Source organism: Stegostoma tigrinum, chromosome 23 (genome assembly GCF_030684315.1).
Source record: "Stegostoma tigrinum isolate sSteTig4 chromosome 23, sSteTig4.hap1, whole genome shotgun sequence".
In the NCBI taxonomy this organism is placed as follows: domain Eukaryota; kingdom Metazoa; phylum Chordata; class Chondrichthyes; order Orectolobiformes; family Stegostomatidae; genus Stegostoma; species Stegostoma tigrinum.
In genome coordinates, this window is record NC_081376.1 from 51056354 (window position 1) to 51070012 (window position 13659).

The 13659-nt window shown below is 44.9% G+C and overlaps 1 protein-coding gene across 3 annotated transcripts in view; it reads right to left on the reverse strand.

The window, feature by feature from the left end:
- Window positions 1-13659, reverse strand: part of snx29 (sorting nexin 29) — a 443022-nt gene that overhangs the window by 385098 nt on the left and 44265 nt on the right. For all 3 annotated transcript variants that reach the window (XM_059654177.1, XM_059654176.1, XM_059654178.1), the window contains exons 6-7: window positions 12085-12155; window positions 5128-5376 (exon numbers count right to left, since the gene is read on the reverse strand). In XM_059654177.1, the coding sequence (XP_059510160.1) occupies window positions 5128-5376; window positions 12085-12155 (320 nt within the window). The remainder of the gene's footprint in view (window positions 1-5127; window positions 5377-12084; window positions 12156-13659) is intronic.

Below are 13659 nucleotides of genomic sequence, written 5' to 3' on the forward strand. Positions count from 1 at the left end.
CCCTGATGAGCGCGAGGCTCTCAGCGATCTTCCTGCCCGGCACAGCACAGGTTTGGTCAGGGTGAATCACTGACTCCAGGACAGACCTGACCTGGTTGGCTATGACCTTGGCCAGGATTTTGTAGTCTACGTTCAAAAGTGAAATGGGATGCCAATTCTTAATTTCTTCCCTCTCCCCCTTCCTCTTGTAAATGAGGGTGATGATGCCCTTCCTCATGGACTTGCACATTTCCCCTGCCCGAAGTGCACTATCATACACCTCCAGCAGGTCCTGGCCGACCAGGCCCCACAGAGCGGAATACAGCTCGACCAGTAAGCCGTCGCTTCTGGGAGTCCTATTCCTCTCCAATGACTTGAGGGCTCTGGTCAGCTCGTCCAGGGATATAGGCCGGTCCAGCCACTCACTCATGCCGTCGTCTAAGACCTCCATGATAGACGACAGGGACGACTCGGAGGCCGTGCTGTCCGTGGGCTTCGTGTCGTACAGTCCGGCAGAGAAGGATCTGCTGATCCTCAAAATGTCGGGCCGAGACGACGTCACCGAGCCGTCGTCCTCCTTCAGCCGGCTAAGCACAGAGCTCTCTTTGTGCACCTTCTGAAAGAAGGAAAGCGAGCACGTCTCGTCCTGCTCCACGGAGCGGACCCTGGACCGGAAGATTATCCGGGAGGCCTCCGCGGCGAAAAGCGAGGCTTGCTGGCACCTCACCTCGCGGAGGTCCTCCGTGACATCGACCCCCATCAACTGCAGAAGGAGCAGGTTCTGCACCCTTTTCTGGAGTCGCGACAGCTTTCCCCGCCTCTCTCTTGCCTTCTGAACACCCTTGAGGACAAAGAACCTCTTGATGTTCTCCTTCACCGTCTCCCACCAGTCGCCTGGAGACTCAAAGAGGGGTTTCACGGTTCTCCAACCGGCGTACTCCCTCTTAAGCTCCTCGACGTTCTCTGGGGTCAACAGAGTCGTGTTGCGCTTCCACGTCCCCTTGCCTGCCGGCTGGTCGTCCTGTAAGTGACAGTCGGCCAGCAGGAGGCAGTGGTCAGAGAAGAACACCAGCTCGACGCCGGTGGACCCGACTGAGAACGTCCGTGACACAAACAGGAAGTCTATCCTTGAGCGGATAGACTCGTCTGGCCGCGACCAGGTGTACCTCTGCTGTGCTCCGTCTGCAGGGGTGCTGAAGACGTCGAGCAGCTTGGCATCCTTCACCGTGCCCATCAATGGTGCAATTGAAGTCTCCACCTAGGATGACCGGCCTGGACGTCGCCAGCAGGGGTGGAAGCCGCTGCAGGACGGCCAACCGCTCACTCCGTACCGCTGGGGCGTACATGTTGATCAGCCTCAGGGGAGCATTGCTGTAGGTGATGTCAGCCACTAGGAGGCGCCCCCCCCCCACCACCTCCTGAACTTGAGAGATGGTGAAGTTGTGCCCCCGCAGCAGAATAACCAGGCCCGAGGAGCGACAGTCGTTACCCCCCGACCAGATCGAAGGCCCACAGGTCCAAGCGCCGGACCATTTCCCGTACCTGCCGAGGTGCGGTATCCCGCACTCCTGCAGAAACAGGAGGTCCGCCTTGATGGTGGTCAGGTAGGCCAACGTGGACACACATCTTGCAGTTGACTTAACGCTGCGCACATTAATGCTTGCAACTCGTACCCCCATTGTGGGCAGTGACAGCAGTACCCTCCCCAAGTCCAAGGTCCAGCCCCTCCATCTGTCCCTTCATGCCCATTGCCCGGGCTAACCACTGGACGCTCTCCGGGCTCAGGAAACCGTCCGTGCTGCCTTCCGGGTGGCATCCCCCCGTCAGGGGTGCGGAGGCAGGAGGGTCCGGCTCCGGGTCAGGCTGGGGACGCGCTGTTTCCTCCTTCCCGCCTGGAAGTTCCGGGGGGCCCTCCAGTGCTCCAGCGGCACTTGACTGGGTGTCGGAGGGAGCCTCAGGACGCCTCCCGTCACCTGGAAGCAGGGTGCTGCTTTCCTTCCCCCTCGAGATCTTTAACTTCTGCTTCGGGTGGGCCCTCTCCGAATCCCCCTCGTCAGAGGAGCTCTTATAGCCCCGCTGTAGCTGCCTCTTCCCGCCTGATGGTTGCGGTTCCTGGGCCCGTCAACGCACCTTCCTCCTCGCTTTCCGGACAGTTGTCCACTCCCCTGGGTCGCCTGTCGCCGCCTCCATCGACTCCGGGTTATCGGGGGGGATCGGAGCCTGCATGGGTGCTTTGCTGGCCTCGGGCCCATCCTGCGGGGCTGGGCCCTCCTGCACATTAGTGGGGTCCTTGCTGGGCCCTGGTGCCTTCCTCTCCTCCGGGGGGGGCTGGCCCCGCATTGCCCCTGCCGGCGACCTGGGCGTAGGTGGTCCCCCGCTGTGGGCATGCCCTATAGAGGTGGCCCGCTTCCCCCCAAAGGTTGCAGCTTTTCTCTCGTGGGCAATCCTTTGCAAGGTGTCCCTCCTCCCTACAGTTCCTGCAGATGGTGGCTTTGCAGTCGGCCGCCACATGACCTGACCTACCACAGGCATGGCAGACTTTAGGTTGCCCTGCATAGGTCAGGTAGCCCCTGCTCCCGCCGATCGCGAAGCTGGACGGTGGGTGTACGACATTCCCGTCCGCGCCCATCCTCAGCGTCACCTTGACCTGCCTCTTACTGGTCCAGATGCCAAAGGGGTCCACGATGTCAGTTAGGTCCCCTTCCACCTTCACATACCTTCCAATGTCAGGACATCAACTGCTGGCACATACGGGTTGTACATATGTACAGTCACCATACGGCTCCTCTGTGCTGGCATCACAAACAGCGGGACAGCGGTCAATACAGAGAGGGGGCCCTCACCTCCTTTCTCCTGGAAAACCTCCAGGAAGCGCTCACAAAGCTTGGCACTCCTGAAGATCACGTCATAATAGCCTCCTCCGGGGAAATCCTGCAGGCAGTAAATGTCCGCAGCAGCGAACCCACAACAGTCCACCAGGACCCACTTCACAAAGAAGGTGCGGTCCACAGGTGCACCTTCATCCACCTCCTTTACAGAAACACGGATGGTGTTCCGGACCCCCTGACCTGGGGCACGAGCACTTGCCGCAGCCATCGTTGCAGGTTGGCTGCTCCCCTGAACCAGCGTTAGGTCGAAGCCAGCATTAAGATCCAATGGTCGCAAGGGTGCACAGCCAACCCGATGTCCTCCTTTCACCTCCAAGACAGCACTCTCCTCCTCTCGGTCCACAAGAGAGTGGGTCTTTATTTTGTTCCGGATGTAAGCTGGTTCACTGAGCTGTAAGGTTTGTTCCCAGATGTTTTGTCACCATTCTAGGTAACATCAACAGTGAGCCTCCGACGAAGCGCTGGTGTTATGTCCCGCTTTCTATTTATCTGTTTAGGTTTCCTTGTGTTGGTGATGTCATTTCCTGTGTTGGTGATGTCATTTCCTGTTCTTTTTCTCAGGGGATGGTAGATTGGCTCCAAATCAATGTGTTTGTTGATGGAGTTCCGGTTGGAATGCCATGCTTCTAGGAATTCTCGTGTGTGTCTCTGTTTGGCTTGTCCTAGGATCGATGTGTTGTCCCAATCAAAGTGGTGTCCTTCCTCAGCTTTCTGTAAGGATATGAGTGATAGTGGGTCATGTCGTTTTGTGGCTAGTTGATGTTCATAGTTGATGAACATCAACTAGCCACAAAACGACATGACCCACTGTCACTCGTATCCTTACATACAGATGAGGAAGGACACCACTTTGATTGGGACTACACATCCAGGGCTGTTGTAGGCTGCAGCGGGACATTGACAGGATGCAGAGATGGGCTGAGAGGCGGCAGATGGAGTTCAACCTGGATAAATGCGAGGTGATGCATTTTGGAAGGTCGAATTTGAAAACTGAGTACAGGATTAAGGATAGGATTCTTGGCAGTGTGGAGGAACAGAGGGATCTTGGTGTGCAGATACATAGATCCCTTAAAATGGCCACCCAAGTGGACAGGGCTGTTAAGAAAGCATATGGTGTTTTGGCTTTCATTAACAGGGGGATTGAGTTTAAGAGTCGTGAGATCTTGTTGCAGCTCTATAAAACTTTGGTTAGACCGCACTTGGAATACTGCGTCCAGTTCTGGTCGCCCTATTATAGCAAAGATGTGGATGCTTTGGACAGGGTTCAGAGGAGGTTTACCAGGATGCTGCCTGGACTGGAGGGCTTATCTTATGAAGAGAGGTTGACTGAGCTCGGTCTCTTTTCATTGGAGAAAAGGAGGAGGAGAGGGGACCTAATTGAGGTATACAAGATAATGAGAGGCATAGATAGAGTTGATAGCCAGAGACTATTTCCCAGGGCAGAAAAGGCTAACACGAGGGGTCATAGTTTTAAGCTGGTTGGAGGAAAGTATAGAGGGGATGTCAGAGGCGGGTTCTTTACAGAGAGAGTTGTGAGAGCATGGAATGCGTTGCCAGCAGCAGTTGTGGAAGCAAGGTCATTGGGGACATTTCAGAGACTGCTGGACATGCATATGGTCACAGAAATTTGAGGGTGCATACATGAGGATCAATGGTCGGCACAACATTGTGGGCTGAAGGGCCTGTTCTGTGCTGTACCATCCATTTTTTCAAATTTGAGACCTCACCTTCGCCACTCTCTCAGATCTTTGGCCAAAGCACCCTAAACCGAAAATGCCAAAAATATAGTACGCATAAAACATATGCAGAAAGTAAACAATTCCAAGTAGCTTCACGAAGAAAATGATACTACAGGTAGGATTACTGCTGAAGAAAGATTTTTACTGGAGACAATAAAGCTTGATCTAAGTAGCAGTCTGGCCTAACAGTCTTTCTCTTAAATAGCAACTAAATTTTCCAACAGAAAAATATTCAAGAATGACTATACAGATAGTGTAACAAACTTATGAAGAACTAAGATCCATCTGTGCTGTTCCACATATTCCTGGATAATGAACAATATAACAAGTCTATACAATCAGTTAAACAATGCAACAACTTCAGAATTTGTTTCCACGCTACTTAAATTGTTCTAAAGGACCAAGGAAAGGCATGAGCTAATTTTTATACATATTAGAGAGAAACGAAGTGAACAATTATTAACTTTACAATTATAATTTTTAAGGACATTATCATTGTTGTGTTTCAGACAATAAATTACCTTGAGTCACCGTTTTAGACAGAACTGGCAGTCGGTCTGATTCAGGCTCAGGTCGCATGAAACTGGGCACTGCAGAAGCTGTTGTGATTTCTTTCAGGAGCGTACTGACCCCGTGTGTGGATTCCTTTAACAGGGATGTGACATTTTGCGTTGATTCCTTTAATAGGTTTGCAACTGCAGATACAGGCTTGTTAGGTCCATTCAAATCCTCATTGTCAATGTTGATTGCAAAGAGGATAGAGTTTAACCCTTTAAACAAAATTAAGAGACAAGTTACCACATAATTTGTGACTGGATTCCCTTAATTACTTTTAAATAAAGCTGTATTTCTAGTATAAATCTACACGATAACTTTGAGATCGAGGCCTCAGTATGTGCCTTATAAATCACCGAGTTACATTCTGTGATGTAAAATGTTTGCTAACAAAGTGACCAGCACCTCCATCAACTTTAAAAAAGGGCAAGTGCTTAGTACAACCAATAGATATCCTTTGGGAATGAATGATTTGTTCTCTAAGTCAATCTGCAAAAACACCTCCGAATCCCAAATAGCTCCAAATTTCCTGGAAATGCAAGTAACAGGAAATTTAAGGTGATACAACCGCAGTGATTTACATCCCCCAAATTATGCACCTTCAATTATATACTATCAAAGGGAATGAATCTTGGAAATGCCACCAAATTTCACAGAGCGACAAATCAATGCCAAGAAGATAAAAACAGAACTGAAATATATTTCCGAACAACCAATAAATGGAAAATTGAGGTTCATCCTCTGCATTTGCTATGGCCAAAAGAAGTCAGGTACTGGAAGTTATTTTCCATTAAAAACTATTTTCCAAATATCCATGTCCAACTGTTTGGAACACTTCTACTTTCTGGCATAATTTGGTTTACAAATAAAATGCAACAGCTAAGTATAAAAGAAATGATTCACTGTACAATTCTTGCCAGACGGAATAAACACATTGCTTTCAATGATAGTTTCACATTCTTGGAGGTGGTGATGGCCTCGTGGTATTATCACTGGACTGTTAATCCAGAGACCCAGACAATGTTTGAATCCCACCATGGCAGATGGAGGAATCTGAATTCAATAAATATCTGGAATTAAGAATATAATAATGACCATGAAGCTATTGATGATTGTCAGGGAAAAACCCAGCTGGTTCACTCATGTCCTTTAGGGAAGAAAAATGTCATCCTACCTAGTCTGGCCTACATCTGATCCAGACGCACAGCAATGTGGTTGACTCTTAACTGCTCTCTGGGGAATTGGGGATGGACAATAAATACTGGCCTAGCCAGTGATGCCCTCATCCCGTTAATAAATAAAGAAAAAAAATTTACAAGTTAAATAATTTAAAGAAAAAATTAAATTTATACTTCTTTTCCAATTTATCAAGTACATTCCTAACAGCATAATAAATAGGAGCTGGCCATATGCCCCTTCAAACCTGATCCACCATTTAAATGAAATCATGGCTGATTCAATGACCCTCTTCCCAATTAATTTCTTTTTTATATGTTCGCTCATGAAATGTAGGTCGGCGGCTGGAGCACATTTATTAAACATCCCTACTTATAGCTTGAACTGATGGGCTTGCTAGGGCTATTTCAGAGGGCAGATTAGAGTTAGCCGCATTATTGTGGATCTGGCATCACGGGCAAGGCAGATCTCGTAAGGATGACAGATTTCCTTTGCAAGGGCATTAGCGAACTAGATGGGTTTTTACAACAATCAATAATGGTTTCACGGTCACTCGTAGCCTAGCTTCCATTTTCAGATTTTTGTTGATTCAAATTTCACTACCTGCCACAGTGATATTTGAACCCATATCCCCAGAGTATTCAGGTCTCTGGATGACTAGCTCATGACAAAGCCACTCTGCGACCACCTCCCAAATCTCCTCAATTCCCTCATGCAAAAACCTGCTGATCTCAGCTTTGAACATATTCAGAGGCTGAACATTCACAGCTGTCTGGAATGGATAATTCCAAAAATTCATAACCTCAGAGAGAAAAAAATATCCCTCATCTTAGTTCAAAATGACCATTCCTTTGCCCTGAGACTTTATCTCCAGTTCTATACTTTGCAATCAAGGAAATGGCCTCTCAGCATCTACCCTCCCAAAATCTTGTACATTTCGATGAGATCAATTCTTACTCCCCTAGACACCAGAGAGTACAGGTCCATTCTACTCGAGCTCTCCACACAGGGGTAAGTTTTCATCCAAAGAAACAATGTGATGAAACTTCACTGGAGAAAAATCAATCCTATCTTAGGTACAGGGATCAAAACTACACACAGTACTCAACACGTAGCCTCACTAAAAGTCTCATACAAGTCCAGCAAGACTTCTTCATCCTACTGCACTGAACACTTTGCAACAAAGGCTGACATATCATGTGATTTGCCCAGCTGAGTGCAGAACACAAGGAACTTGACACTATCCAGGGCATAGCAGTCAACATAATCACTGGCCCAGAAACCACACAAAAACAGTGGCAACAATGGGAACTATATAAGACACTCCACAACAACTCACCTGGGAACCTTCGCAGGACCTTCAAAATCTTTAAATTCCAAAGCCCAGAAGGACAAAAGCAGTACATTCATAGATGTATCACCACCCACAAATTTCATTGAAAACCATACACCATCCTGTCTTGGTATTGTATCAATGCTCCTTCAATGTCACTGGCCAAAATCATTAAATTGCCTTCCTAACAGCACTTTGGGCATACTTGAAACAGACAGACATGAGCCATTGAAGAAAGCAGCTCACAATTATGAAGGACGGATTATATATGCCCACATCACATAAAAGATCTTTTTAGAAACCGATCCTTCCTAAAATAATTCAGAACAGAAAGCAGGATATAGCACAAGTCAAGGTACACAAGCAGCTTTTTTAACCCCAAAACCAGTGCCCCTAACAGCTGTATGATTGCATCACAAGGAAGCACATAGGATAAAAGGCCAATTATTATTTTATGTTACAGCAATTTTCAGAATAGATTCTTTTGGATGAAGCCTTGAAATTCCACAAGAATTTATGCATTTCAAGCATACAAGTGAGCACAACAGTTTGGCTCCGTACTGCTGCTGATGACAATATTCAGGTCTTTGGAACTGCGTACTTAGTGGGATAGAGTTGTTAAGGCGTTGGCATGGTGGTAATGTCACAAGACTGGCAACCTGGAGGCACAGGTAAATGTTCTGGAGACACGGTTTAAAATCTCACTAAAACTCCAAATAAAAATTTGGAATTAAAATGCCAGTCTAACAGTGACCAAATTATAATGCTAAAGCCCCATCTAGTTCAATAATGTCTATCAGGGAAGGAAATGTGTCATCCATAAGTGTGGTTCCAGACCCACAGCAATATGGTTGACTCTTAACTGCCTTCTGAAAAGGCCTAGCAAGCCACTCATTCAATGATAATTCGGCCTGGGTAACAAATGCTGGATTTCTCAGCAGCACCCATGCACAAAATGACAACAATAGGGTGAAAACCTTACACTATAGCAGAGGAACTAATACTACCCTCAGCTACATGCTTGGGCAGTAGATGCAAACATTCATGCCAGCAAACAGCAGTGTCATGTCGAATTAACAGCAATGACATCTTAACTCATTTGCTGTTACATGTCAATAGCAACCAAATTGACTCTACAGTCAGAATATGGTAGGCTTAGGACAACCTTTGGTGCAGACTTTTAAAAGTTCGATACAGGAGGATATTTTCTTTTGCCAGTTTTAGCGTACTGCAACAATGACCATTTGGACTCAAAGCACTGCCAACTGCTTTTGTTCAATCTCAAACTTGAGCTAATTGTTCATCTGGAAGATAGTGAATAAAATAATAACATATCCTTTGCTGCATAGGGTGCCGCAGGTAAAATTGTGAAAGATTGTCATTTGATACTTCATAAGTAACCAGACTATCATTTGGTCACAGTGCACTGGTGTCTCCATTCGTCAAGCAAAGTCAATGATTTGCTGGCACAAGCGGAGAAGTGGCATGTCAGGAGTGGCATGTCTGAAACCAGCTGCTCCCAAAGTGGAGCAAGTTCATTGTAGTCTATATAAAAAAGCACTGGTTTCCAAAGGCCAACTTACCAACATGAAGGCAGTCCTGGACAATGCTGTGGAATTGCTAAGTTTTATGAAAACTCCATCCTTCAATCTCAGAATACTTTTCACTTCATATAATAAGACGAGATGGGAGCATGTCGAGTAATTGTTCCACATGGAGGTTCGATGGTGGTCACGTGGGAAGGTCTTGGCACATCTTTTTGAATTTTATTATATGACTAAGTTAGTGTTTGCAAACACCTCATTGCCATTCTCTGGATCAGTTATCAGTTATGGTCTGTCACTAAATTAGCTAATTCCAGGGCTTTACAAGTTGTGTACAAGACCTTAAATTCCCAGAACAAAACTGAGTCAAATGTAAAAGTTGCTGGAAACCCAGTTATACATCTTCAGCAATGGTCCCCAAAGACAATACTGGTTTGGCAAGTTTCAAGTACAGTCTTCAAAACATCTTAGACGTACAAACATAAGTAGTAGAAGCAACAGTAGGCCATCCGGCCCCTCAAGCCTGCTCTGCCATTCAACAAAATCATTGCTGAACTGTCTCTGGGCTCAGCTCCACTTACCTGACTGTTCACCATAACCATTAATTCTGTTACTGTCCAAAAATCTTTTTGCCTTAAAAACATTCAACAAGGTAGCCTCAACTGCTTCATTGGACAGTGAATTCCACAGATTCATAACTCTTCAGGAGAAGAAGTTCCTCCTCAACTCAGTCCTAAATCTGTTCCCCTTTATTTTGAGGCTATGCCTCCCCCAACTTCTAGTTTCACGTGCCAATGGAAACAACCTCCTGCTTCTATCTTAGCTATTCCCTTCGGAATTTTATATGTTTCCATAAGATCCCCCTAGTTCCAATCTACTCCATCTGTCCTCATTAGCCAAGCTCCTCAACTCCGGGAATCAATCCAGTTAACCTCCTCTGCACCCATTCCAGCGCCAGTACATCTTTCCTCAAGTAAGGAGACCAAAACTGTACAGAGTACTGCAGTTTTGTTTAGAATTCAGAAGGTCTATTTGTCACAGTTTTTGTTAGTATCTGAGATGCTACTTGTAGAGGTCAACTTTAAACCAAACATGATGAAGAGACAATGAAAAAGTATCTTTGAAAGCAAAGCTTCTTTCAGTATGGTGCAGGACACATGCTTTGTATTGGCTTGGATAGACATTTCACATTTTCACTGTGCATACTCACTCAAAACTGAGAGCTCCGAACTGTAAAATTTAAACTGTGAATGATAGATGTTTCCACATTTCTTCAAAATAATTCTGTTCACCTTTCTCCCTCATTTCTCTACATGTCTTCTCTAAGAGCATGAGTAAGCTGCTACTAATATGTTCAGGAATGGTTCTACATACACAAGTCTGGCCTGTGAAAAGACATCACTGCCAAGCTCCTGCATCACTCAATGTTCTTAGACAAAAACTTTATATTGGGGATCACTGGTAAACAAAGTAGATATGAGAGCATTGATAATAAAATGTGAGGCTGGATGAACACAGCAGGCCAAGCAGCATCTCAGGAGCACAAAAGCTGACGTTTCGGGCCTAGACCCTTCATCAGAGAGAGAGATGCTCCTGAGATGCTGCTTGGCCTGCTGTGTTCATCCAGCCTCACATTTTATTATCTTGGAGTCTCCAGCATCTGCAGTTCCCATTATCTCAGATATGAGAGCATTGGCTGATTTATTCCTCCATCCCAGAACAAAGATACTGAGATCAACTGTATTATTATATCAATACAACTGGTAGGATTAAGTTAATTTAACTTTCTCCAATCGTACAAGTCCAAGTGATCTCATGTCTCAGGAAATGGCAATGTTAGGAAGAGCAACTTCAACAAAACATTTAATAGAAAATGTGCTCATTCTACCAGAGTCCAATATTCCAGCAGTAATATGGCGGGGTAATACAGGTAGTTCTCCTTTAATGCGGTAGTTACGTTCTTGCATGACCTCGCACCATACAAAATTGCGCTATAGGAAATCGCCATAGAAAATCGCTACACCTGTACAGCAGAACGTTTGTGTTAACCAAACAGCATCCACTATTCATCAATCGCGTTACAGCCAATTCACATTATCGCACAACCACTTGTACTTTGCAGAAATGTTATTAGGATTGATGTTATACCCTCACAAGCATGGAAGGTACTACAAGTAACCAACAAATTCTTCAGTGATATCTGCAAGGAGTTAAATCTAAATCAAATCAGTAAGATGTCTGAACTAGCACTAAGTAAAAAGTGGCTACAACTTCAGAAATACTCATTAAGAGTCAGAAGGAAGAAAAAACAGACAACATACAGATATAAATTCACCTCGCTAAATCCTTAATGTGATTGGCCATCAATGCTTTAGCTTTATTGTTATAAATTACAGAGGGTGTAAATTAACAATTATTTTTAATGCCTGAATTTTACGAGTTAAACAACACCATTTTATAATCCAAATTCAAATAAATAAACTATTTTTCAGTTCTGTCACAAAAGGCATTCAGGCTGCAAAGCTACCAGATCCCAAAGGCACATTACTGCATACACAAGTTATACCAGGAAAATGCTGAGGTAAGTCTATTACAAAGACAATCTGCATAAAATCTGAACAGCCCAAAACAAATGCTCATGCGAATACTCTTATGTGGTAAATTCTGGGAGTATTTAAAGCCTGCTGCACTGCAAACAAGGTCTTCACACAGCATTCTGCAGCTGCCAATACAGCCTAGTATTTGCATAATGCGTTGGAACTCCAAGTACACAACTTGCAAAACAACTTTACTTTTGTGTGTGAATACCAGCAATACACAAATATTACAGTCACAGCCATTAGAAAACATGCATTGATAGCATATCTTACCTGCTGCCATCGTAGGAAGCATGCTAGCACGCTCTTCCTCCCTCATAAAGGACCAATCTTCATAGAAGATACTAAAAATTACATGATTCACAAAAAATGATTCCTATGCTCATAAAATACAGCACATAAGAACAAAGTTGCATTTTAAGTCATAAGTAGTCTACTTTAAGTGCTGTGCAGTACTTATATAAATAGATTCCAAGTTCCACAACTATTCAGTCAGGATCGGTTATTCTTCAGATAAACAAACCAAAAAAAATTGAGCCATAATGACACTTCAAACACCTGATTATTGACAGTAAAATGACAACTTTGCAACATTTTATAGCGAATAGCTTTGACATAGCTATACATTATACATGTCTAAAATAATCAACACCATGGAAATAGTTACATGACAAAAATATATCTTTAAAACTAGTTCCCAAAACCAGGGCACGTGGTTTCAAGCAGCTTAACAAAAATATAAATTGACAGAACTGAAACATTCCCCCGTAGTAATATCAAGAACAGACTAATTCAGATGTCCAAAATTTCCGAAATACAAGCTTCAATACTAATCTGTCTGCCTAAGCACAACTGGAGTTACATTTTCCAACAAGTAATGAGCAATGAGGACGGCCAAAAACAGGTGGCACAAAGCCAGCTCTGAAGATTCACGACTTTTTCTTTTAAGAAGTCAATTTACAAAGACTAAGAACTACTCATCTACACTCTTAAATAAGCTCCAAATGACTTTAAGAGATTTCCTGCAACCTCAAATTGGAACAGAAACATCATGGACTGGATCTTGGATTTTTTTTGCTAAGTGTCAATTGTATCAACTTTTTCTGGAATGATCTTGTCATGAGGCCTAGTGAAATTTCTTGCTGTAACTAACCAAACTTGCCTAATGAACTGTCACCAGAGACAATGGGAACTGCAGATGCTGGAGAATCCAAGATAACAATGTGGGAAGCTGGATGAACACAGCAGGCCAAGCAGCATCTCAGAAGCACAAAAGCTGATGTTTCGGGCCTCTCTGATGAAGGGTCTAGGCCCGAAACGTCAGCTTTTGTGCTCCTGAGATGCTGCTGGGCCCGCTGCGTTCATCCAGCTTCACACGTTGTTATAATGAACTGTCACCCATCTGTTTTGGCGGCCCCTTCATCTGATTCTATTCCCATCTTACAGTGCACCATTCCTAGAACAACATACTGCCTTGACAGAGGGCTGCTGCTAGCAAGGCATTTTGCCTGGTTGCCTTACTGTACCAATTGGAATGGCAAAGCAAGGGATGATGCTCTAAGCATCCAAGTGGGTGTGAAGTGAGCAAGCGAGCAGCCCTGAGAAGCTGCTAAGTCCAATCCATGTCGATGAAACAAAATAAACAGTGAGAGTCACTGGGTTGGTTTTGTCTGGCTTTTTGTGCTAAGGACATACCTGAGCAATTTTACATAATGGTGGACCGATGCCAGATAGTTTAGCTGCACTGGAACATCTTGACTAAGGGTGTAGCTAGTTCGAGCAGTTTTTTTGCACTCTTGCCAGAATACTGTAACAGCCCATAACAGCCAACAGACATTAGAAAGGATA